Genomic DNA, 21,170 nt, shown 5'->3' with positions numbered 1-21,170 from the left:
AAACGATCAACTGTACAAAGCAATATTAAGAATATAAAAATATGTATGTATGTAGTGAAATTAAATATCGAACGTGTGAATTAAAACGTTGACAAATAATAACGTTCATACAATGGCTATTCATTCATGCAGGTTTGACTCTAATTAAATTTGCCAGTAATTCAATGAATAAATTTCATCAAGTATGAATTGTCAAACATTTGGTAGTAATTGTCGTTTGATGTACCATTTGTTGTACATGACCTAAACTATACAAATATTATTTTTAAACAACATTGTTTGAATTGAATAATATCCGGTATTGTTTAATGGTAAATCAGGACTGAGTTCGCTAGTGTGCTGTAAGCTATTCTTAATTAAAATTATGTTATTTGTACATTTTCTCCTGCAGTAACAGTCCACAAGGTTCATTTCGCTAACAATTAAAAAAAACAATTTGCCATTTTTACATACTAATCCCAGGCAGCAATTGCAACTGTTTGATATCGAACCGCTCAGTTTTAGAATTAATTGAACAAAGACGTTAACCAATCGTCTCCAAAAGTTTGCGGCAAGTTTTCACTATCGTTGAGCAGCAAGTCATCTAAAACCATGTCTAGACTTAAACTTGAATCCAGCACTGCATCGTTCTCTGGAGTAAACATATTATTGCCTTTTGAATCTGAGCTTGATACTGCCATACTGAAATTCTCCATGCCAGAACTAGACTTCAGGTTACTGTTGTTAATAGAACCAACAGATCCTAACTTTGAATCATTAATAACTGTGGTAACGCATGACGTTTCTGATGTATATGTGAAATCGGAACACGTAGAAGCGTTATCAGGCGATGGTACATTGTGAACACTAGTTTTATTATTCTCGTCGCTTTGGCCCAGAGAATTACTTTTGGATTTTTTCTTTAATGAATCAAAGTTGAAGCCTTGATATTTATTAGTCTTGTTAATCATTCGTTTCAATGGTTTTTTTATCGATGTAGTGTCAACCTTAGTTATAATACTGGTTGTAGATGGACTATTTTTAATCTCACAATCAGTGACAAACTCAGCTTTGGTATGAATGGAGAAAATAGAATTGTCAGCCACTGGTTCTTGACCTGGGTCAATTTCCACTTTCACATTTTTCGTTACATCGCTATACTTTGAACTGTGAAGAGCACGGTACATTTCGCCGAAACTTGGGATCTCATACGATACATTTATCGGCGGTAAGCCATCTATGACTACAGTCTTCTGCTCCACTTTAATAATACTGGAACAATTATCCTGAACTGTAGCATTTTGTGGGACAAGTTTATCGCTGACGGTAATACGATCGATGATGTTTGTACTGGGAATCTTCTTTTTTTCCACAACGTTTACATTCTTCGTTATGTCTCCAATTGTTTTTTGTCTTTTATTTGGTACTGCCAGTGGAACTGCATCATTCTTCTCTGGCAAATTGGTCACCACTACAGGAAGAGATCTATTACTATTTCTTCGATCTGGAGAAGTGACAGTTTCAACTGGTTTCACACTTGACTTTTGGATCATTTGCACTTTAGGAAATTGCTTTGCGTCACTTGCATTTTCTTTGCTACTTATTACCACCCTACTGCATGATTGCTGCGCCACCGCTTGAACCCTATAGACGATCTCTTCCTTCTTAGTGTCAACGCCAGGAAGAAAAGATTCCTTCTTTACCGTAGTCTTAGTATTGCCGTTCAACCATTCTTTACATTTTACAGTCGAATCAGATTTCACATAATCCAAATTGTTCAAGATCTTGTGATTGTCTATTGCTCTGGCCGCGGGTTTGCTGACTAACGGTTTACTAATATTAAATACCGATTCCGTCGCTGCTTCCGCAGCATCACAGGCATCGATAAATTCTTGAGAATCCAAACGAGACTTACTCAAGCTCTCTAAATTCACATCATTTTCTAAACTAAAATCACTACTTATTTTTGACAAATTAACGCTAACTCCAAGTCTTTGATTGTCACTATTCAACGTTTCCTCGCTATTGAAACTGTAACCACTACTTTTGCTGGTATGCGGTAACGTTTCCTCTTCCCTGCTTAATCCAATTTCTATACTTTCGCCATCAATACTTCCGCATTCACTGGTAACGGAACCTTGCAGTTTACTGTCATCACTCTTTGTTCGAGCATGGCTTTTGGCTTTAACCACATTGTTCGTATTTAAATTAAGACTAGTCGCTGTGCATGTACCATCACCGATAGACAACTCTTTCTGTGCCACTTCGTAACCGCTGCCCGGTGTCACTGGCGGAGTATCCAAACCAAGTTCATTGAGGGAAATATGAACGGGTTCAGATGATTTTACCACTATTCCCGGCTTGGGCTGTTCCCATGTCGCAGACCAAGTCTCCCCGATTTTTCTTGCCACAAATCTGAATTCCTGATATCCAAACGGCCAAGGGCACTAGAAAATTTAAGAGTAGAATCACCACGACTTCACATGATAATTGGCATAACGCTAGAAGGTACTATAAGCGTAATTCAAAATTTACATGATATCGCGAACGGAATAACGACTGAAATTTAAATTCCTATTTGCACGGTTCAGCACAAGAGCAATTGGGTAAACGGTAACTGTGAAAGTTGTCATTTCTACAACTTAACGAATTATCCAATGCTTAATAAAATATAAATAAAGAGTGTAATTCTTACCTTCGGAGACTCGCAAAGCCACACGGCCTCCTCGAGATTGATTTGGAAGAGCATAAGTTTTTTCTTGTATCCATTTTTATCGCACAACGGACAAAACTTCAGCATTGTATACACAAAGTATACGAAAATGGGAGGTTATTTTTCCATCGTTCTACAAACGTTTAGGTAAATCTTGTACTGTTACTGCGATTGAGTGAATTCTTGATACGGCGAAGACAGCGTAATAAATATTGACATCATGTGTTAAGGATACGTAACTGTGTCTCGACGTAATTCGCACAATACTCACGTTTACCGGTAAATAATGGACCTTTTATTATTCGGTTCAATTCAGTTATGCCGCCATCGCCATGTGGTCGCATGTTATACCCATGTTTGTGCAGACGAGTATAGATGAACAACAGGATCAAATAATTGTTAATATGGCGGTTAATTCAAATCTCGCGCCACTCAACAGTGCCGTCAATGCATGATCTTCGATTCGATCATAGTCGAATTATAAGCAGTTTTCACTATTTACACAAGATTGAAAGCCACTCTTTGAATATTATAGAAATTTACGTTACTTCACATGTTAATTATGATTGAATGCAATTTATGTATGTTTTGCATCTATGAAATGTAAATTTAATCGAGCAAAATTCACGCCGAACATTTCGAACCGAATGCGGAGTTTGAACCGGTTAAACAGCGGAACGGAATGGACTGGTTGGTTCCGTTCCTGTCAACCACTGATCGTGTTTTGTTCACCCGGGAATAATAAAAATTCAAATTTTTTTCATGTAGCAAAATTATAAAGTTGATTTTTATCATCGGAGAATAAAAACCAGCCAATTTTTCATTGAAGGTGAGAAAATAATCAGTTTGTTCCTCATTGTTTTTTTAAATATACCTTTATTGTTAGATTGATTGAATAAAAACAGGTTTCAAGTGCTGCTCTCTGCATGGAACTTTCGAAAATGAATTTGCAATCAGCTGGAACAGAGAGCACTTGTTACTTGTTCGACAACGACTTATTTCAGTCGCGTGTCCAGCCGCCAAAGACCGTAAATAATTAATGATATTACGTACGCATACGTATAAAAAAAGTTTGTCGATTGTAAAAGTAGTCGCAAAAAATTACTCGCCAGAAGTAATATGCTGAATTATTTTCTACCATGAGTGAAATTCGCTGAGTTGGAGTAATATAATGATTCAGTCAACTGTCAAAACGATATTAGTTCTCAACTGGAAGATCCTCACAATTCACTGATCATCTTTAAAAAAAGATTAGAGCTCGCATTTCGATCATAATGAAAGATCCGAACGACACCGACGCTTCGGAATGGACCGATTTGTCCGACTCTACAAACGGCCAGCAAACGGCTTTAACCTCCCTGAAACAAATACTCGTTGGAAAAGTATTCGTCGGAGAATACGTAGAGCGACACTACGTAGATTTCCTTTCCACATACAGGTAGAATTTCGCGAAATTTATGTTCCAAATCGCTCCAGCTTCAGCATCTCCACATTCTTCTTATTTTTCCACAGAGATTTGGTCGTTGTGAACACTGATGAAGCAGATTTTTCAACTGCTTTAATACAAGCTACAAGAATGACTCGTGAGACTTACGGACGAAGTTTATGGTTTGGTGTAACTGGTAAGTGACCAGGTCTATGGTGTACCACGAGAGATGATCTTTTTTGGACTCTTGTTGACTATTTATACTCTTAAAAGTTTTGACGTAAGAACGAAGGTCAAATCAGTATCCAAATTTTGTATTTCTAATGATATATAATTCCCATTTTTTCGGCGTAACAGATAACGAACATGATGGAACGCCAAAAGGTTACTGCCTCTGGGTGAACCTCTTCCAAATACCTCTGGGTAAACACTGGTTTCAAATACAGTCGGTTGACTTGTACCAAAGGGAAATATGTCTGAGATTAAAACACCTGCGATCATTTCATGCTGAAAACAGCCAGACCTCTAAAGGGGAGCCAGTTTCGTCTGAGCTTTTAGAGAATTTTGATCTACACAAGTTTTTCCAGGAGCTCGAATGGTCTCAAGTGCGAAATTTCGTATTACATCTATTGGTTGACGCATCTGCCTGGTGCATACTGAATGTTAAGAATGTAAAAACAATTTTGTTATATTCTTCAAGTTACTACTAGTACGCTAAACTATTCTTATCCTTTTAACTGGCCTTTTCAAGTGAGCCTTCAATTTTTCGTTTTATACCACTAAATTGATATGATATTTTATTGTGTTTATAGGTATTGACGTATGAGAACATTCGGGAGACCGTCAAATTTTGTTCAGTATTGATCCTGGTCGTGGTGACTTTCCTGATAGAAGCTTTCAAGTTCCTGTGTGACTACAGTTTGAAATTAATTCGAGAATTGTCAAACGTAATTCGGTCGACAACACCCATAACTATGGGAATTATTGAATTCTTCACCAAATGTGTTGGTGGATTTTATTTGTTACTCGTCATGTTGTGGCGAGGTTCGACAGGACCTCCAATCCCTCCTAATGCGATATCGGCATCATTCAATGCAAATAATGGCTGGTCAGGCCACAAAGCAATTAAATATCCTTCCCAAGCTCAAAACCGATACGCATATGGGCAAAGAGTTCCTCAACCTCGTGGAAGATTTAGTGATTACTGATTTGAAAATTATTTTCTGCGCATTAATATTTGTCTTCAGATTACTTTCTCAGTAGTGATGAATCGTCGTATTCTGCAGGTTTTATTTACCAAAATAAATTGTATATAAAATCAACAGTGACGAATGATAGAAATGCATGGTTCTTACTATTGTCCCTGGATTAAGCTTCAAAGACTGATGATTTGTGTTTGCAATTATCAACTTCTATTCTCGGTAAAGAGTAGAACTGGTACTGTATTTAATCTGCGCTATATAGGTATATATATTTTTGTTTTTATAATGGAATGATAAGAATTGTTGGATATTTATGGAATTGTACAGGCCATCGCATGTTATTACCTATTTATATATATCGAGAAATCACTCGATCGAAAAAATAGTAGTTATTTCTACAAAGAACCAATTTAAATTTCTTTATTATTTCGAGTGAGTCTACAGCAGTATTGTGAAAGATTAATCATTAATAATTGTAAAACGAATATACGAAATAAAAGTTTAACGTTGGTGATAATTATTATTTCACTCACTAGGTGTGATGTCCATTTTGAAGAAAACTGAAGAATGCGATTAAATTATTTTTGAAAATTTTATTACACATATATATCGCTGGCACAAGGCTCAGCGAGATAGTTGGTGGTTTCTTTTTCAGAACAATGTGACTATGCTAATAGTACATACAGGGAATGACGAGTAACTTTTGGAAAGTTCAAGAGACCAGTATTAATAATAATCATAATAATAAACGTAAAAGTAAGAATAAACTGTCAGTGTTGATATATTTGTGACAACTTTTCACATTTTATTGCGCAGTCAGGCCTTTGTGATACCAATAACACCGCAAGCCAAACGACCTCCCGCATTTCCAGTTGTTTTGGACAGCTCGTGCCCACCCAGGCCCAAGTCATCGGGATCTGCGTGGACCTGCGATATTCACCATAAGATTTAGCACATTTTAACAGAAGCATAATACGTACTGATAAGGTGACAACAATTGTGGTCTAATGAAAATCTCTAAATTTTCCCATCAAAAAATTCAGAAATCCCTATAATGTTGGGCAGCTTTCATGAACAAAAGATCCAGAAATTGAGCACTGTCAATGTATAAATTTGGATTCGAAAACAAACAAATAATTAGAAATTGAACAATACCATTTCCAGAAGTTAGCTTAGCCAAAGCATCGCTAAAGTTTAAAAATAATTTATAACCAAAGTAAGTTGTCTTCTATAGTCCATTATAATTCCCTAATTTTTCTTGGTCCGTCGCCACCCTGGCTGACGGTATATCTGTTTTTTATGACCAAAAAAAAAGTATCATTTCAGTGGATCGCGTACCACAACTGTTCTGCCAAGTATGTTGTGCGGTCCCTGCAGCTGAATCAGCTTGTCTGTTATGTTGACCTTGGCAACTCCATCCTTTCCAGCCTCGATGTTTCCTAAGTCACCAACATGACGGATTTCGGCAGTTGGAGCTCCGTGTTCCTTACCCAATGGATTGAAGTGTGGTCCAGCACTGGTGCACCCTTAAAAAAGTATTTGTATTATTCCACACGTAGATAAGCTTGAATAATGTAAGAAGTAGTGACTTGCGAAACAGATAAGTTGCTCCAACGCGTCAAAACTCATCAGCCATTCAAAGCAGGGCAAAGTATGGAAAACAGAGTCTACATATGTAGTAAAACGTCACGAGGAACCAATCCCTCAGGCATCGAATTTTCTCAATTATGAGGTCAGTTTTTATCAAGTCATTAATCTCTTATAAAAATAACGGTACTAGTAATAAAATTAATTGGTTCAATTACATAACATTGAGAGTGACTCAGCACAAGGATAACTATTACAATCTTATTAATGAACGGTATTGGATTATATAACAAGGAGATAAGTTTTTATTTTTTTTTGCTTGTTGACCATGAACCTTGACTTATGATCACCAAGTCAAATTCTATTTTTTGTTGAAAGTCAGACTTGAAGTGTCTGAAATAACGATGTTACATGAGCGACGTAATTTCTCGCTGGTACCAAGGTAAGTGCTTACCTCATATATTTTTGTTTTTCAATTTTTCTGTATACAAACCATTGGTGTTGTCGCCGAACTCGTGAATGTGGAAGCCGTGAAGTCCAGGTTTCAAACCGGTCACTTCTCCGGTGACTTTGACGGGGCTAGAATCTCCCTGAAATTGTAATTACGACGAATTGAGGTAGGAGCGGGTATCAAAGAGGCATTAAAAAAAAAAAGAAGAACAAACAAATCTTTTCCGAAGCTTACAGCCTGTTCGAAGAATAAGGTGCCCTTGACTTCTCCGTTCAGAACGCAAACCCCCTTCACGGTCATTTTGGATTAGTATGAGACACCGGTTGCGAAGAAATGGATCGTGGTGTTACTCGCTGTTGATCAAATGCGACTGATCACAACTGGCCACTCGAAATGATTTCTGATATTCTGCGTTCTAATGCTGAATCATGAATGCTAAGTGATGTTTGAGTGCCGTGTGGAAAGATATTATGGTCAATGGCGGAACGGTCGAGTATCATCGTGGTTCACACATTCATGTAAATTGAGTTCATGTTATCTCTCTCATTCTGGACCGTGATTGGCTGGGAAAGCTTGCTCAGCCAATCAGGGCGTAGAGAGTGAGAGAAGGAGAGAGACAGAGTGTACCGATCACGTGTATAGTAGAGATCAGTGGTACCGACATGCGACCTAAATGTGTTTTTCAACTCTCCCGCAAGGTGGCGCCAACCGCCAAAGAATCTTATTTTATTGATATTTCAGAGATGACGCCACCTTGCGATTCTGGCTCTGCGCGTAGCTGGCATTCGATTCGTGTTCTTCCTTTCAGCCATCAAGCAGCTCACGCTGAAAAATAAGTTTGACGTTTACAATTAAAACGACGATGCCCAAGTGTGTTTACGGTTCAGCCTCGCTCGATCTAGACAAGACTTTTATCACACGGTCCGATCTCTTTCTCCGTTTCACGAGAGAAGTACGGTCAGTGCTCTCGATCAAAAATGGGTTTTAGAATTATGAAAATACCTTAAATGGAGATCGGGAAATCCGACTCCCTGGAACAGTAATTTCTAAGTGAAGTCGAAAATGCGCGGCGATCACGTATGAATTGTGTATAACTTGTCGGTGTCTCAGACAATCTCGGACTTAGCCAGATTGTGAATTGATAAGTGATATGTGTTGTTTCCGCGTTAGTTATTACTCATCGGTACACTGATTAAACTGATACCGCTTATCATGGATTAAACGAATTTGCCAAACGTGGAGGTACCGTTTCCGATCAACGTCTGATTATATCTATTTATTTATCGTGTTCGGATGTATTGCGGTTGCTAATAAGCTTTTCAATTTCCTGTGTCATTCATAGCATTGACTCGAGTTCTTTCCTTGTACCATATCTTGCCACTGAGTACAAATATTCCACACCGATCACAACAGCTGTCTAGCTCTTGGCAACACAGCAATACTGTGTCTAATAAATCTGTCTGACAAATAATCGCAAAACCAAAATGTCTGGTGGTGAGCGAAAAAAAAGAGGCGGAGGAGGCGGTCAAGGGTGGGAAGAAGCTGGGGCAGAATTCTATCAAGAAAGCTATCCTGCGGCCATCGAGGCTGACCTTCAGGCGCTGCAAAGGGATCCGTCACACATAGCCACGCTACTACCAAGCAAAAAAACCCGTGTTGGTAAGACAGTTTTTCATTGTTGTAATCTTTTCCATCCTATAATTTGTCATTGCTACTCATTTTCTAAATTCTACCATTTCCTTTGTTTCAGCAACCACAAAGCGTGTTCGAAATGAGCCTCGAACTACGCTTAGACGAAGAACAAGCACTCGATCCCGTGGGGCAAGCACAGTGCGACGTATGTCCACCAACGTGCACGACGTTGCAGTAGCGACGCTGCCTGACCTCTCGGAAAACTTGTCCAATGAGGAAAGAATTTGGGAAGAAATAATGCAAATAAAGGCGATGCCGATTTGCATGGCTCAAAAATTACAGCTGAAAAATCAGCTGCAGGTAAAAATTTCTACGATCTTTCCTTGTTCTTTCTTTTAAATTGAATTAGATGTAAACTGTGTAGTAACTAATATCACATTCTCTTCTTTCCTAGAGTGCCACAAAACTACGACTGCAAGGATTTGATCAGCTGAAATGGCAGCGTAGAAAGGCGTGGCAGCAGTTTAGTGTTCGGTTGAAAGAGACTTACTCAAAAATGGAACTCTGGCACCACAGTTTGAAAAAAATTGAAGGGAACTTTGGCACGGGCATTGTAGCATATTTTTTGTTCTTAAAATGGCTGATGTTCTTAAACGTACGGCTGTTCCTGCTGATACTGGCTTTCATCCTTCTGCCCACAATACTGATGGTGGCACCAGAGGCTGACTCCTGCGTCTACGGTACCAATTCCACTAATGGCAGTGTCGCCTGCTGCTCTCAAGCATATCAGAACACTACCACGAGCACATCCACCGATATCACTGACCTAGTCCAAGGTTCCGGTATTATGGAATTCACTCTGCTATTTTACGGGTTTTACACGTATCAAACATACGGCACGGATGGCGATGGGCTCTTATACAACTTGCCATTAGCATATATTTGTACTATCGTAGCGATTTTCCTATTAAGTCTGATAGCGGTGGTCAGATCAGCAGCCCGAGGTTTCAAGGAAAGAGTCGTGGAGGGGGAGGGCCAGTTTTATCAGTATTGTAACTTGGTATTCGGTGGGTGGGATTACTGCATTCACAATGAGAAATCTGCTGTCATAAAGCACAAGGCATTGTACAACGAAATGAAGGCATTTATAGAGGCAGAAAGAATGGAGGAGGAAAGGCAAAATCGCACGCGAGAGGAGAAGATCAAGTTATTCCTGATTCGTTTGTTGGTTAATATATTTGTGATATCAGTACTTATAGGCAGCGCCACATTCATTTATTACATTATTGAATTTTCTTATACACATGTCGTTTCGTCTCCGGTAACCAGCAGCAGCCAGGGCTTTCAAATATCAATCAGTAACATCAGACAGCTACTCTTCGAATTTTTACCATACATGTGCATAGTTGGTTTAAACCTGACAATTCCAATGCTGTTCAGGTATTTGATAGTTTTGGAAAATTATAGCCCTTTATTCGTTGTGAGAATAACTTTGCTGAGGACAGTCTTCCTGCGACTCGCTTCTCTGTGCGTCTTGCTTACCACCTTTTATAAGCTGATCGTCCAAGAAGTTGGTGAGGACGAATGTTACAATAGCTCCAATCTGCAGCCGGTATGCTGGGAAACCTATGTCGGTCAACAGTTCTTCAAGCTTTTTGTAACCGACTTCTTAGTCCAATTCATTGTGACATTCTTTGTAAACTTTCCACGATCTATGATCGCGCGGCATACGGAAAACAAGATATTACGATTTATAGGCGAACAAGAGTTCGATCTGCCCAAACACGTCTTAGATGTTGTGTATTCTCAAACAATTTGCTGGCTGGGCTGTTTCTTTGCCCCTCTTCTACCCCTGATGGCAGTCATTGGTTCTTTTTTTCTGTTTTACGTAAAAAAGTTTGCCTGTTTGGTGAATAGCACACCGTCAAGCCAGGTTTACAGAGCGAGTCGTTCCAATTCTCTATTCATGCTCGTATTGCTACTGGCTTACACATTGGCTATCATCCCAGTGGGCTATGCTATAGCGGAACTATTTCCTTCAAAGTCTTGCGGGCCTTTCAGGGGCAGGGATACAGTCTGGTCACTGGTTATTTCAACTTTCATGGACTTTCCCAACTGGTTACAATCGATATTGTTTTTCTTCAGCACTGCCGGCTTCGGCATTCCGGCATTCATTTTTCTAGCATTGCTATTATATTATTACTATGCAGTTTCCGCAGCTAACAAACACATGATAATTGTCTTGAAAAATCAATTAGTACTCGAGGGACATGATAAACAATTTTTGCTGAACCGGCTGAGTGCCTTTATCAAGCAGCAACAAGATCAGGCAAAATTTAGACAGGAGCAATCTAGTGAGTTAGGTAACTTTATGCAGTAATTTTTTACATCAGGCAATGAAAAAAGCTGGGTTCACAAGAAGCACTATTAAATAATTATTCAGGTATGTCGAAAAAAGTTTGGTTGTTTTCCAAATATTTTTAACACAATATCTTGCCACTTTGCCAAATTTGTAATATAGTCTACTGTACAACGTCTAATAGTTTCTACACAAGCTTATGTTATTTTGATCGTGTTCAAATATTTCTTATAATTTAGGTGGACCACGGCTACAAATTTTAAATTGAATGCTTTTAAATTGAATTGTATTTACAAATTTGTACCTATGAACAAGTTACACAACTGATCTCTAGTGTGAGATTACATTTTTTGTAACAAATTTTTTATGACATTTATACGAAAAAAGGTTTGCGAAGAAAAAGTCTGCCCCTATAATACAAGGGATATACATAAATATTTCCGTTTAAACTTTTGATATACTGCGGATAAATAATCGTAACTATGAATGAATAAGAAAAAAAAAAATTTCATAATCTGTAGCAAAGCGAATTACTAAAGTAAGGGCTTCAGTATTATTAAAAAATAATAACCATCAAGAACAAACATGTTACGTTTATATTAAAAGCTTTTATTGATAATTTATATTTTAATAGGAAAGATTTCAGTTTTTGAAGTAACCGTTTTTGATAGCTTTACCAAAGAAAAACAATAAAAAGGAGCATACGAACAACCACTGTCCAAATTAATAGTTATTTATTATTTTAACGCGAACTTTGTTTGTCAACGCTTGATTTTGAGACCTATAGATAGTTCGTAATATATTAAACCACCACAGTTGTGACGTATCAGTGGGAAACCGGTTGGAAAAAAATAGGTGGCTGTGATTTTTATAAACTATGTAAGTATTCTGTAACGAAAATACGTCAAAGGCCAATAGCTATTCATAAATAAACTATGTAAACACTGTCCTCATAGAGTACAGAAGCCTCAACGATAATCTAGCGCCTAATAATTTAATGTGTCTATTCCAGCGGAATATCAGGGAGAATATTTTTATCCAAGTTTGGAACTTCAAATACTTGAAAAAATGAAAAATTCAACGTATCATCATTGTATTTGATACTTGAAGAGCTACACGACTGTTTTCTCTCATGGTTATTTTGTTCAATGGATAAATAAAAAATATTCTTACTCTATAGAATTAGTGAATTACACAGTAGGATGAATTGTGTAACGTAGTTTAGACTGTAACTTTGTTTAAGTAATTTATATTTTAGTGGTTCCTACAATTGTTTCGATTGTCCAAAAGCCTGTAAGTGTATCTGTAACAATTAATTTTGCAGGGAAATTCTGTTTCAAACGCAACTGTAGTATTAATACTATAAAAGTACAGTTATTCTGTGTAAGAAAGGGGAAGAAAAATGAATAAACTTTACGAAATAGCAATGAAAAATTGAAGCTAAAACCAAATATTATCTGGAAATAAATTTGCTATTCTTAGCTTTCAAGATGTGAGGTAGCGTTAAATTATTCATTTCAGCGATGAGCAACTAAGAGCGTACTCATCATCAATAAACTGGCAAGGCATCTGGAATGTGAATTCATTTTTGTTTTTGAACAAAAATATGTTTGACTGATCCATGAATATTAAACCTACGTAACCTCGACCTAAATAAGTAAGGTAGGAATAGTATGTGTATGTATTTAGAATTAATGAATGTAAATTTTATTCTGTAAATATGAGTATACAAAATTTATGATCATAACAAGATAATAAATGCATAATGTTGAATAGTGAACATGAATAGAGTACACATTATCCATATTATATGAAAATAATTATTTTATCGCAGACAAGTAATATTTCACCTATTCAATAATACCCAATACAGTAGCAAGAATTTCTTTGTAATTGAAAAACGATCACATAATTTGAAAACAAGTGCTTTTACAGTGTTGAAATATTAAAATCAGGTTCGGTCGAATGTATTAAACAAATGTACACTGCTCTAAAATTTTTGCAATCTACAATAAGTAGAAAATCGAAAGTAATATACTAATTACTATTGCATAGTTATTGAGCAATCTTTCAACAAGGTCTATAATCATTGAAATATCACATCTGCATCTGCCCGACACAAGCACAAAAATTCGTAGCTATAGTACATTTGTTAGATATGTAGTAAATCCATGAAACTATGTGATAAAATAAATTTTTTCTTTGAAGTATTTGAACATTGTATGATAACACGATGATTGAAGTGCAGGTACGAAAACTGTTACTTATAATTATTAAATATCCCTGAGCATGTGAGTCTCAATTGCTGACGTCGTCCTCGTTCGAATGAAGCTGAAACAGATTTAATATCCATAAAATTCACCGTTTCTTTGTAAATTCCAATTTCTTAATAACTCAATGATAAAATGCTCACTGCCTCGGCGATGTCGATCCATTCTAGAGCAGCGACAACGGCGTCGTTCTTAGAAGGTAGTTTGTCATAATTCCAGTAGGTAAACTGAGTAAATTTCCCTGTAGCGAAGAGGTTGCGATCAAGTGATTCTGACTCTGCATTTTTGTTTTCGTGGAGAACCAATCCAGTGTACCCTTTTGGTAAAGTTATGGTTTTTCCTTGCAGAGGATAGCCGCGAAAGGAAGTCGTCAGATCTGAGATGAAGAGTAAAAAAGAATGAATAAATAACAAAATGAGAATAAAAAATGTATCGATAACTGGCAAATACGTTATGACAGCTGGGGATGTAAAAACCTTGTGCTAAAACTCACGTTCGTCATCTTTCCTGCGGATGTACGGAGTGAAGTAAGACGAAACAAGAGCCGGTTCGTCTCCGTGTATGTCGCAAGGCATCAGGTGCAAAACCGACTCCTTCTCGCTGGTCAGTATTTCCTTTTTCAAATTCAAATGTATCGCCATGTTTGTCAGCGGCTGTTTGGATCGGCACTTTTGAGAATACCAATTCTACTCTGCTACTACTGTACATTCCACCGTCGAGACCCAGAGATCTTGAAAACACGCCGAGTTATCACGGCTCAGACGTTATCCGACGACACGTAAGTGCTTGCATTAAATCGGTGCAGATTTTTACCTCTGAAAACCGCGCGTTTGAACCAGCAGCAGGAGCAGCGTGAATCACGCGAAGCGTCAGTAACGAAGACTCTGCGTAACCTAACCTAACTAACCTAACCTGAAATGCCAGATGCGATGCGTATGTCTCGGGTTTGGGAGCGCGGGAAAACATTGCGTCACTGATAATTCGCCGAAAAAATATGGCCTGACAGGAGGACCAAACAAAGAGGATTCGCTGTCCTCAGACCAAACCAAAGGCTTCCAAGGAGCGATGATGAATTCCGATGAGAGGATCGTCGTCCTGGTCGATATGGACTGCTTTTTCTGCCAAGTCGAAGTTAAACTTCAACCGGATCTAAGAGGGAAACCCTTGGCTGTTGTGCAGTACAACGTTTGGGGTTCTGGAGGGTATGTCAAACTCGAAAACGTTTATTCTTATTTCGCGAAGACAACTATCTGTGATTTAGATACATCAAAGTTTCTCCAAAGCCCAGTGTATTGTTCAACTCCATCTAACAGACTGCTCATGTTCTGACGTTGTTCTCTCTCAATAACAGCATTATAGCCGTCAACTATGAGGCACGTGAACATGGAGTCAGCAGACACATGCGGCCTGATGAGGCTAAGAAAAAATGCCCTGAGTTGCTCCTGGCTACTGTTCCTGGAGTTAGAGGGAAGGCGGATACATCCAGGTATGTCGATCAACATTTGACTCTAGTAATAATCGCACGCTTTTCCAAATTTCTTTCTGAAACTCGTTTTTCATTCTTAACACCTGCTATTCCAGGTATAGAGTCGCCGGGCGGGATGTTGTCGAAGTATTGAAAAAGCACAGCAAAGTAGTAGAACGTGCGAGCGTTGACGAAGCTTACTTGGATATCACAGAACTTGTTAATCAGGAAATGCTTTCAAGCCAGATGTCGGTGGGGAAAATGGTGGAACATCTTCCAAACACATTTGTCATCGGATATTCAACCGTTGGAAATAATGACGAAGGTAAATATTTTCATTTCCAATCTAGCTTCTCGTTATCTATGTGAGTATTCAATGGTACAATGGTTTTAGCTCACAGACGTGAAGGGATTGAAAAGTGGGCGAATACAGCATTCGGGGAGTTGGGCGATATTCAGTCTCAAAGGCTCGCTGTAGCTGGTACTATAGTTGAGCGAATAAGAGCTGACATATACGAGACAACGGGGTACAGGTGTTCTGCAGGCATATCTTATAACAAAGTACTTGAATTTATTAAATTTCTCTGTTTTGTGACGTGTTGGGATTCGTTCGTTGCGTCAAATCACTCAATCAAGAAAATCAATATCTTGTTTGTGTCTTACAGATTTTGGCCAAACTTGCGTGTGGCTTGCATAAACCTAATCGGCAAACCATCTTACCGTTAGCCGGTGTTCCGCCCCTTTTTCAAACGCTACCTGTAAAGAAAGTGCGAAATCTTGGTGGGAAATTTGGTGATGTTGTCATTGAGTCTCTTGGCTGTAATGTAATGGCAGATTTACTGTCCTACTCATTAAAGGATCTGCAAACACGATTTGATGATAAAACCGGGTATGGCTGCTTGTTATCCTTGTTTACGATTTATAATGTGCAAATTCAATTTGATAGTCTTTGGTAAATGAATAATTCATTTCAGATTATGGCTATACAACATTGCTCGTGGAATGGATAACGAACCAGTCACCAACAGACTTATATCAAAGTCTATAGGCAGCTGTAAAAATTTTCCAGGCAAACGAGCAATTGTGGCTAAAGAAACGGTGAGTTTTCTTTCCCTTTAAGGAAGAAAAAAAAAGTTGAAAAATCCAGATTGCCCCTTACCATACGTAATTTTTACTATTATTAAAAATACGTAATTAATAACAATGTAATATGAAATCTAATGGTCTTCTGATGCAGCTGGATCATTGGGTGACGCAGTTGTCGTTGGAAATGGCTGAACGATTGGATCAAGACGTTGAAGAGAATAATCGTAAAGCAACACTACTCACAGTTAGTTATCATTATTACAAAGATAATAAAACTATAAGTCAATCTCGCTCCTGTCGATTGACTTCGTACAAAGCTGAGACAATATCGAAGGGCTGTTTAGATATTATAATCAAGTTCGCAAAGTATCCAATAGTGTTTATTGGTATGTCGGCAAGCAAATTTATTGATATTGATAAAGAGATATCCACTTTTCGAAGCTTCTTTATGGCGAATACTAACATGTCCATTTCGACTGACGAAGTATCGGCGAGCCCCACAACTTCGATGTTAGATGAACACAGTTCTCCCTCGAAAGCTGAGACTGTGGAATTCGAGACTGAAAGAGATTCAAACGTAGTTGCAGATGCGCATTTTTCTAAATTTTTTGCTACTACGGACGTAAGAACACAGTCTCCAGTCAGAAAGGGGGACACAAATACTGCACCTACTAGTGTTGTGAAACCGGAGAGTAATCAAGCCATCAAATCACCAATGTCGTTTCTGAAGAGCCAGAATACGAAATTGAAGCCTGACAACTTTAAAAAATCGTTTTTCATGAATATTCTTAGCGCAAGTAAAAACGGGTCGCACAACGCAGCTCTGCCAGGTAATCAAGCTGATGCTGCTGAGGGTCAAGAGAAACTTGGTGTCGAAAATGAGACAGTCGTAGAAATTCAGAAATTACCATACACAAACGCTGATCAAAATGTGCCCACTAATCAACTTAATTTGAATAATGATGAACCAGCGAGTGTAAAGTTGCCAATGCAAAATCAAGACTTGAAAAGTATTGACAATGATGAAACCGCGGACCCTAAGCATCTTGTACCTGATTCGAAGAAAAATGATTCAGAGTCTGGCAATACCATTCTTCGACCTGTGAATTCAACCGCTGAAAGAGAGACTTCAGAACAAATTGATGACAATACAATAAAACTACAGGATATATTCCCCGATTTGGATAATCTTGACGAAAGCATCGTGGCAGTTTTACCCTCAAGACTACGAAATGAAGCTAATCTAATATTACAAAGCCGAATGAAAAGGGACACTGAAAGTAAAGTAAATAAAGTGAAATCTGCACAGCAGAAAGTTAAAGATCACAAGCGCTCTCGTACAAAATCTGCCGTTCAACCGAAGATCAACAAAATAGAGAACTTTTTCAACAACGAAACAAAGTTGCCTGACAGTTCTGGCAGTGAAGAGTTGGTGGAAAAATGTCCAGAATGCGATAAATTAATTCCGCTGCGCGAGTACCTGGAGCACTCCGATTTTCACGTTGCGCGTAACTTGTCCAAAGAATTGAATAAGTCTGTTGCTCGTCCCACGGTAGTTTCTCCAGAAAATGATAGGTTGAATGGTAAACCATCTGTGAAGAGAAAACGTAACAAACCCGAACCGCGAGAGTCAGAGAAGCGGTCTAAAAGTATAGCGACGTTTTTTACGTGAGAAAAACTCACCAGAATTGGATGTAAATATATGTACTTGCGAAATATTTTTAATACTAAATGAAAAATTTGCATACTGCCATATAGCGGGAGAAAAGAATTCGAAACCTCTTGTAGGAATGCACAGTTATACATATATTACGTTAATCGCGATATACATTACAGAGCTGCTTTATAAGCAAATTGAAATAAATAACAATTATATTAATAAATACATTCTTATCCTAAACGCTCTTGGATCAGATCTTTAGTGCAAATAGAGGTTCAATTCACTTTTACTAGGAGTGAAACTCAAGCTGCCAAATTGACTCAAAATAGTGCCCAGTCGGTCTTAAATTTCAGGACGAGGTACCGATTAAGTGATATTTCTTAACTGTGTTTGACGACGAGATACTTTTTAACAAAGCTGTCGGAGGAAGTAACGCAAAATCCACTCAGTGGTAATTCTACAACCCTATCTGCCCTATGTGGTTGAAACCGTAAGCATATTACAAAAGGTGATTTCAAGCAACCGTGATGAATAAAATTCATTATGAATCAGGATGAAATGCAGCACAAATAAATTGACACACGCTTTGCACCTGTAAAGTACCAACCTCAATAACCATGAGGCGTCCTATTAAACATAAATAACTGCAAGCTAAATGAAATTAACAAAAGAGATCTGATGAAATAGCGAAATATAAATTTAATGATTCAAGTTTAATTCTCTCATAACTGAACTCGTATTTTAAAGTGGCACGTTATAACACCTATTTTAGGCATTGCAGTTTTGTTTCTTCCAACTGCTTTAATAATGCTGTCCACCTCGACCTCTTCCTCGATTAGAACTCCCTCGTTGATAGCCACTTGTACCTCGATCTCCACTCCATCCTCCTTGAACTCTACCTCTTCCACCGCCTCTGTGATACTCTCCACCTCCTTGATTATGACCGCGGTAATCACCGCGGCTTTCATACTGTGGTTGCTGTTGCTGATATTGCTGCTGTGATTGAAACCTGTCTTGGTTTTGGCCAAAATTTTTCGAAGCATCTTTGTGGTCCCGATATCCGCCTCCACCACCTCCGCCACCGCCGCCTCCTCTGCCTCCCCTGAAAAATATTTTTAAACGATATTTAATTAATGTGCTTAAACAAGTACCACGAAATCACAGAACCACAATCAATGAAAAAAAATACTGTGAGATCGTGTTTTACCTAGACGAATTAGGCCCAGCGACGCGATCTTTTTGCCAAGACGGCATTTCGGGTGGCGGTGGTTGCTGGTCGCAAGGTCTTCCTCCACGATCCGGCACTGCACCAATAATGACTTGGTTGACCTGGCTCCTGGTATTTTTTCGCACAGTAGCATTGCTGGTCTTTTCAACTATGGCTAGATCTCGTCTTGCGGCAAGTAAATCAGCAATACAAACACTTGGTTCGGGAGACATGATGTTTCGTTTATGTTGGTAGGATGCGTTGACCTGATCTTCCTTTGACCTTATATTTTCCGACCACTGTAAAATTGAGATCATCATTAGTTTATTCCAAAATAAGTTAATTTCACGAAATTTACCGGAATTTTTATACAGCATTATTTAATGCTTTACCAAAAAAGATTGCACAGTGACATCCAATCTTTTGAGTAACATTTCCCTTCTGGTTTTATACTCGTTCTTGAATTCTTCTTGGAGTTCATTTAGTCGTTCCCATTGGTCGTTTGATAGTTCACCCACAAATAGAGGCGTATTGAGAAGATCAGGGGGAGCCTGAGCCACAACTTCCTTCAATTTGGTAGTTAGTTTTGTAAACAGCATTTGTGCGCTTATGTTGTCTGGAGGTTTTTGAAACTTCAACGCCAACAAGATGTTTTTGAGATGTCTGGCTGTGTCGCTTTCGTTCTGAAAGTAAAAATCAAGAATTGCAGTGTGATAGTTTTGCAATTAATACAAAGCAGAATTCACTATCGGTAGATTTATCTAGACATTAATAACAATTACAACACTTACAATTGTCACTTCCATCTGTTGGTCCATTTGAGATTTACGTGATCCTAATATCTTGCTGGTCATCAGCTCGGTTACTAGATAATCTAGTAAAACGAGTCTGTCGTACTTTGTACTCAGTCTTTGATTCACGGTACCCCCAATGAGGTTTTGATTTGCGCATCCTAATTCTTTAAGAAATGAACTTAATTCTAGCAGAAAATGGCTCGAGTCTTCCGGCGTTGTTATAGCGTTCACAGAATCATCCAGCTCTCCAAATGCAGACAATTGTTCCGCTAACCATGCCACTAACTTAGTGAACTCCACTGACTTTGGACCGTCTTTCAAGGCTTTAGATAACTCGTCGGCATCAGATAGAGCCCCGCTATACCTGTAGAATGAAGTACAAGATTTAAGTACATCTTTTACGCGAGTTTGCATTCTACTTTGCAAATTTTTTTACTTTTATTTAAAGCTTCAAGTTTGGGTATCTTTTTCGACTGTATAATGATCCGATAATTTTTTCATAATATTGAACATCCCCTAAGTTCTAGCATATTAGGCTGATTTTCTGAGGAAACTCAGTAGCCTTCTTTACTTATTCAGAAAAGCAGCCGAAAATATTGCAAATGTGAAGTTAGTCATCGGCAAAGCTTTCCGCATCAGCCGGTATCAATTATAACCTATAAAAACCCGTGAACATACCCAACGTCTTGGAGATTCTGTAACAGGTCGGTTTCCATCGCCACTAGCCTTTTGATTTAAACGGAACTTTCAGGACGAAGATTGATAAATAAGTCGGTTGATGTTCATGCGAGAAAAGCACGGAATTCTGTGTCCGCGTCCGCTATCAGACCTGATGACTGTCGAGTAAGCTCACTGCGTAAAGGTGCTGTCGAGCTTTTCAGAGCTTTTCTAATCTCCAATGGAACCCCTTTTATGTTGCATGCCATCCCCACCCTTGAACAAATTCACGACATCGGAAATACCTCGATTTGGAGAAATTAGAAATAAGCTGAACTCGATAATATGTGATTTTTCTGATCGAATGTTCTAGAAACAATCAAGTATCAATATGTATATTTAATAATTTAATGTTAAACGCTGATAAACAGACATGTGAATGTTCAATTGCCAACAATATGGCATGGCCCAAAGACGCGGGTTTATTCATTAGCTTTTACTGAACACGTAGAAAATGTAGAAATCATTTTCTTTCGTGTTTCTCATAATAGCTTATCGCACCGGGAAATGGGTGATAAAAACAAGAAAGAGAACGAAAATTCGCGGTAGTCACAAACGGATGGTGAAAGAGGATAGTAGATGGATCAAGTCGATAAAAGTTCTTGTACAAAAGCAACAAGTA

The 21,170-nt window shown here is 38.3% G+C and overlaps 7 protein-coding genes across 7 annotated transcripts; 3 read left to right on the top strand and 4 right to left on the bottom strand.

Annotated features, from left to right (window-relative positions):
* Positions 1 to 6: 6 nt before the first annotated feature.
* On the bottom strand, positions 7 to 3,014 carry LOC124414895. The gene is made up of 2 exons (XM_046896051.1): positions 2,675 to 3,014; positions 7 to 2,426 (listed from the first exon to the last, which is right to left on the bottom strand). Exons 1-2 carry the CDS (start codon positions 2,777 to 2,779, stop codon positions 507 to 509), a joined length of 2,025 nt encoding a protein of 674 aa, XP_046752007.1. The 5' UTR covers positions 2,780 to 3,014; the 3' UTR covers positions 7 to 506.
* A 655-nt stretch (positions 3,015 to 3,669) lies between these two features.
* On the top strand, positions 3,670 to 5,837 carry LOC124414899. The gene is made up of 4 exons (XM_046896054.1): positions 3,670 to 4,130; positions 4,205 to 4,314; positions 4,476 to 4,789; positions 4,931 to 5,837. The coding sequence occupies exons 1-4, from the start codon at positions 3,967 to 3,969 to the stop codon at positions 5,324 to 5,326; spliced, it is 984 nt and encodes a 327-aa protein (XP_046752010.1). The 5' UTR covers positions 3,670 to 3,966; the 3' UTR covers positions 5,327 to 5,837.
* Positions 5,838 to 5,898: 61 nt separating this feature from the next.
* LOC124414901 (superoxide dismutase [Cu-Zn]) lies at positions 5,899 to 7,820 on the bottom strand. The gene is made up of 4 exons (XM_046896057.1): positions 7,593 to 7,820; positions 7,401 to 7,497; positions 6,659 to 6,846; positions 5,899 to 6,247 (listed from the first exon to the last, which is right to left on the bottom strand). The coding sequence occupies exons 1-4, from the start codon at positions 7,656 to 7,658 to the stop codon at positions 6,137 to 6,139; spliced, it is 462 nt and encodes a 153-aa protein (XP_046752013.1). The 5' UTR covers positions 7,659 to 7,820; the 3' UTR covers positions 5,899 to 6,136.
* Positions 7,821 to 8,121: 301 nt separating this feature from the next.
* LOC124414893 (transmembrane channel-like protein 7) lies at positions 8,122 to 13,125 on the top strand. The gene is made up of 3 exons (XM_046896049.1): positions 8,122 to 9,017; positions 9,109 to 9,350; positions 9,445 to 13,125. The coding sequence occupies exons 1-3, from the start codon at positions 8,843 to 8,845 to the stop codon at positions 11,368 to 11,370; spliced, it is 2,343 nt and encodes a 780-aa protein (XP_046752005.1). The 5' UTR covers positions 8,122 to 8,842; the 3' UTR covers positions 11,371 to 13,125.
* A 226-nt stretch (positions 13,126 to 13,351) lies between these two features.
* LOC124414902 (ribonuclease H2 subunit C) lies at positions 13,352 to 14,509 on the bottom strand. Its single transcript, XM_046896058.1, has 3 exons — positions 14,113 to 14,509; positions 13,763 to 13,995; positions 13,352 to 13,680 (listed from the first exon to the last, which is right to left on the bottom strand). Exons 1-3 carry the CDS (start codon positions 14,258 to 14,260, stop codon positions 13,648 to 13,650), a joined length of 414 nt encoding a protein of 137 aa, XP_046752014.1. The 5' UTR covers positions 14,261 to 14,509; the 3' UTR covers positions 13,352 to 13,647.
* Positions 14,510 to 14,654: 145 nt separating this feature from the next.
* LOC124414892 (DNApol-eta) lies at positions 14,655 to 18,480 on the top strand. Its single transcript, XM_046896048.1, has 7 exons — positions 14,655 to 14,821; positions 14,971 to 15,105; positions 15,201 to 15,409; positions 15,479 to 15,645; positions 15,750 to 15,973; positions 16,059 to 16,182; positions 16,322 to 18,480. Exons 1-7 carry the CDS (start codon positions 14,685 to 14,687, stop codon positions 17,840 to 17,842), a joined length of 2,517 nt encoding a protein of 838 aa, XP_046752004.1. The 5' UTR covers positions 14,655 to 14,684; the 3' UTR covers positions 17,843 to 18,480.
* Positions 18,481 to 18,616: 136 nt separating this feature from the next.
* LOC124414896 (protein FAM98A) lies at positions 18,617 to 20,837 on the bottom strand. Its single transcript, XM_046896052.1, has 5 exons — positions 20,510 to 20,837; positions 19,829 to 20,195; positions 19,430 to 19,720; positions 19,038 to 19,336; positions 18,617 to 18,932 (listed from the first exon to the last, which is right to left on the bottom strand). Exons 1-5 carry the CDS (start codon positions 20,545 to 20,547, stop codon positions 18,632 to 18,634), a joined length of 1,296 nt encoding a protein of 431 aa, XP_046752008.1. The 5' UTR covers positions 20,548 to 20,837; the 3' UTR covers positions 18,617 to 18,631.
* Between the last annotated feature and the right edge of the window lie 333 nt (positions 20,838 to 21,170).

This window comes from Diprion similis, chromosome 14, assembly GCF_021155765.1.
Source record: "Diprion similis isolate iyDipSimi1 chromosome 14, iyDipSimi1.1, whole genome shotgun sequence".
In the NCBI taxonomy this organism is placed as follows: domain Eukaryota; kingdom Metazoa; phylum Arthropoda; class Insecta; order Hymenoptera; family Diprionidae; genus Diprion; species Diprion similis.
The sequence above is the reverse complement of the archived record's forward strand: the minus strand, read 5'-3'. Positions and strand labels throughout refer to the sequence as shown.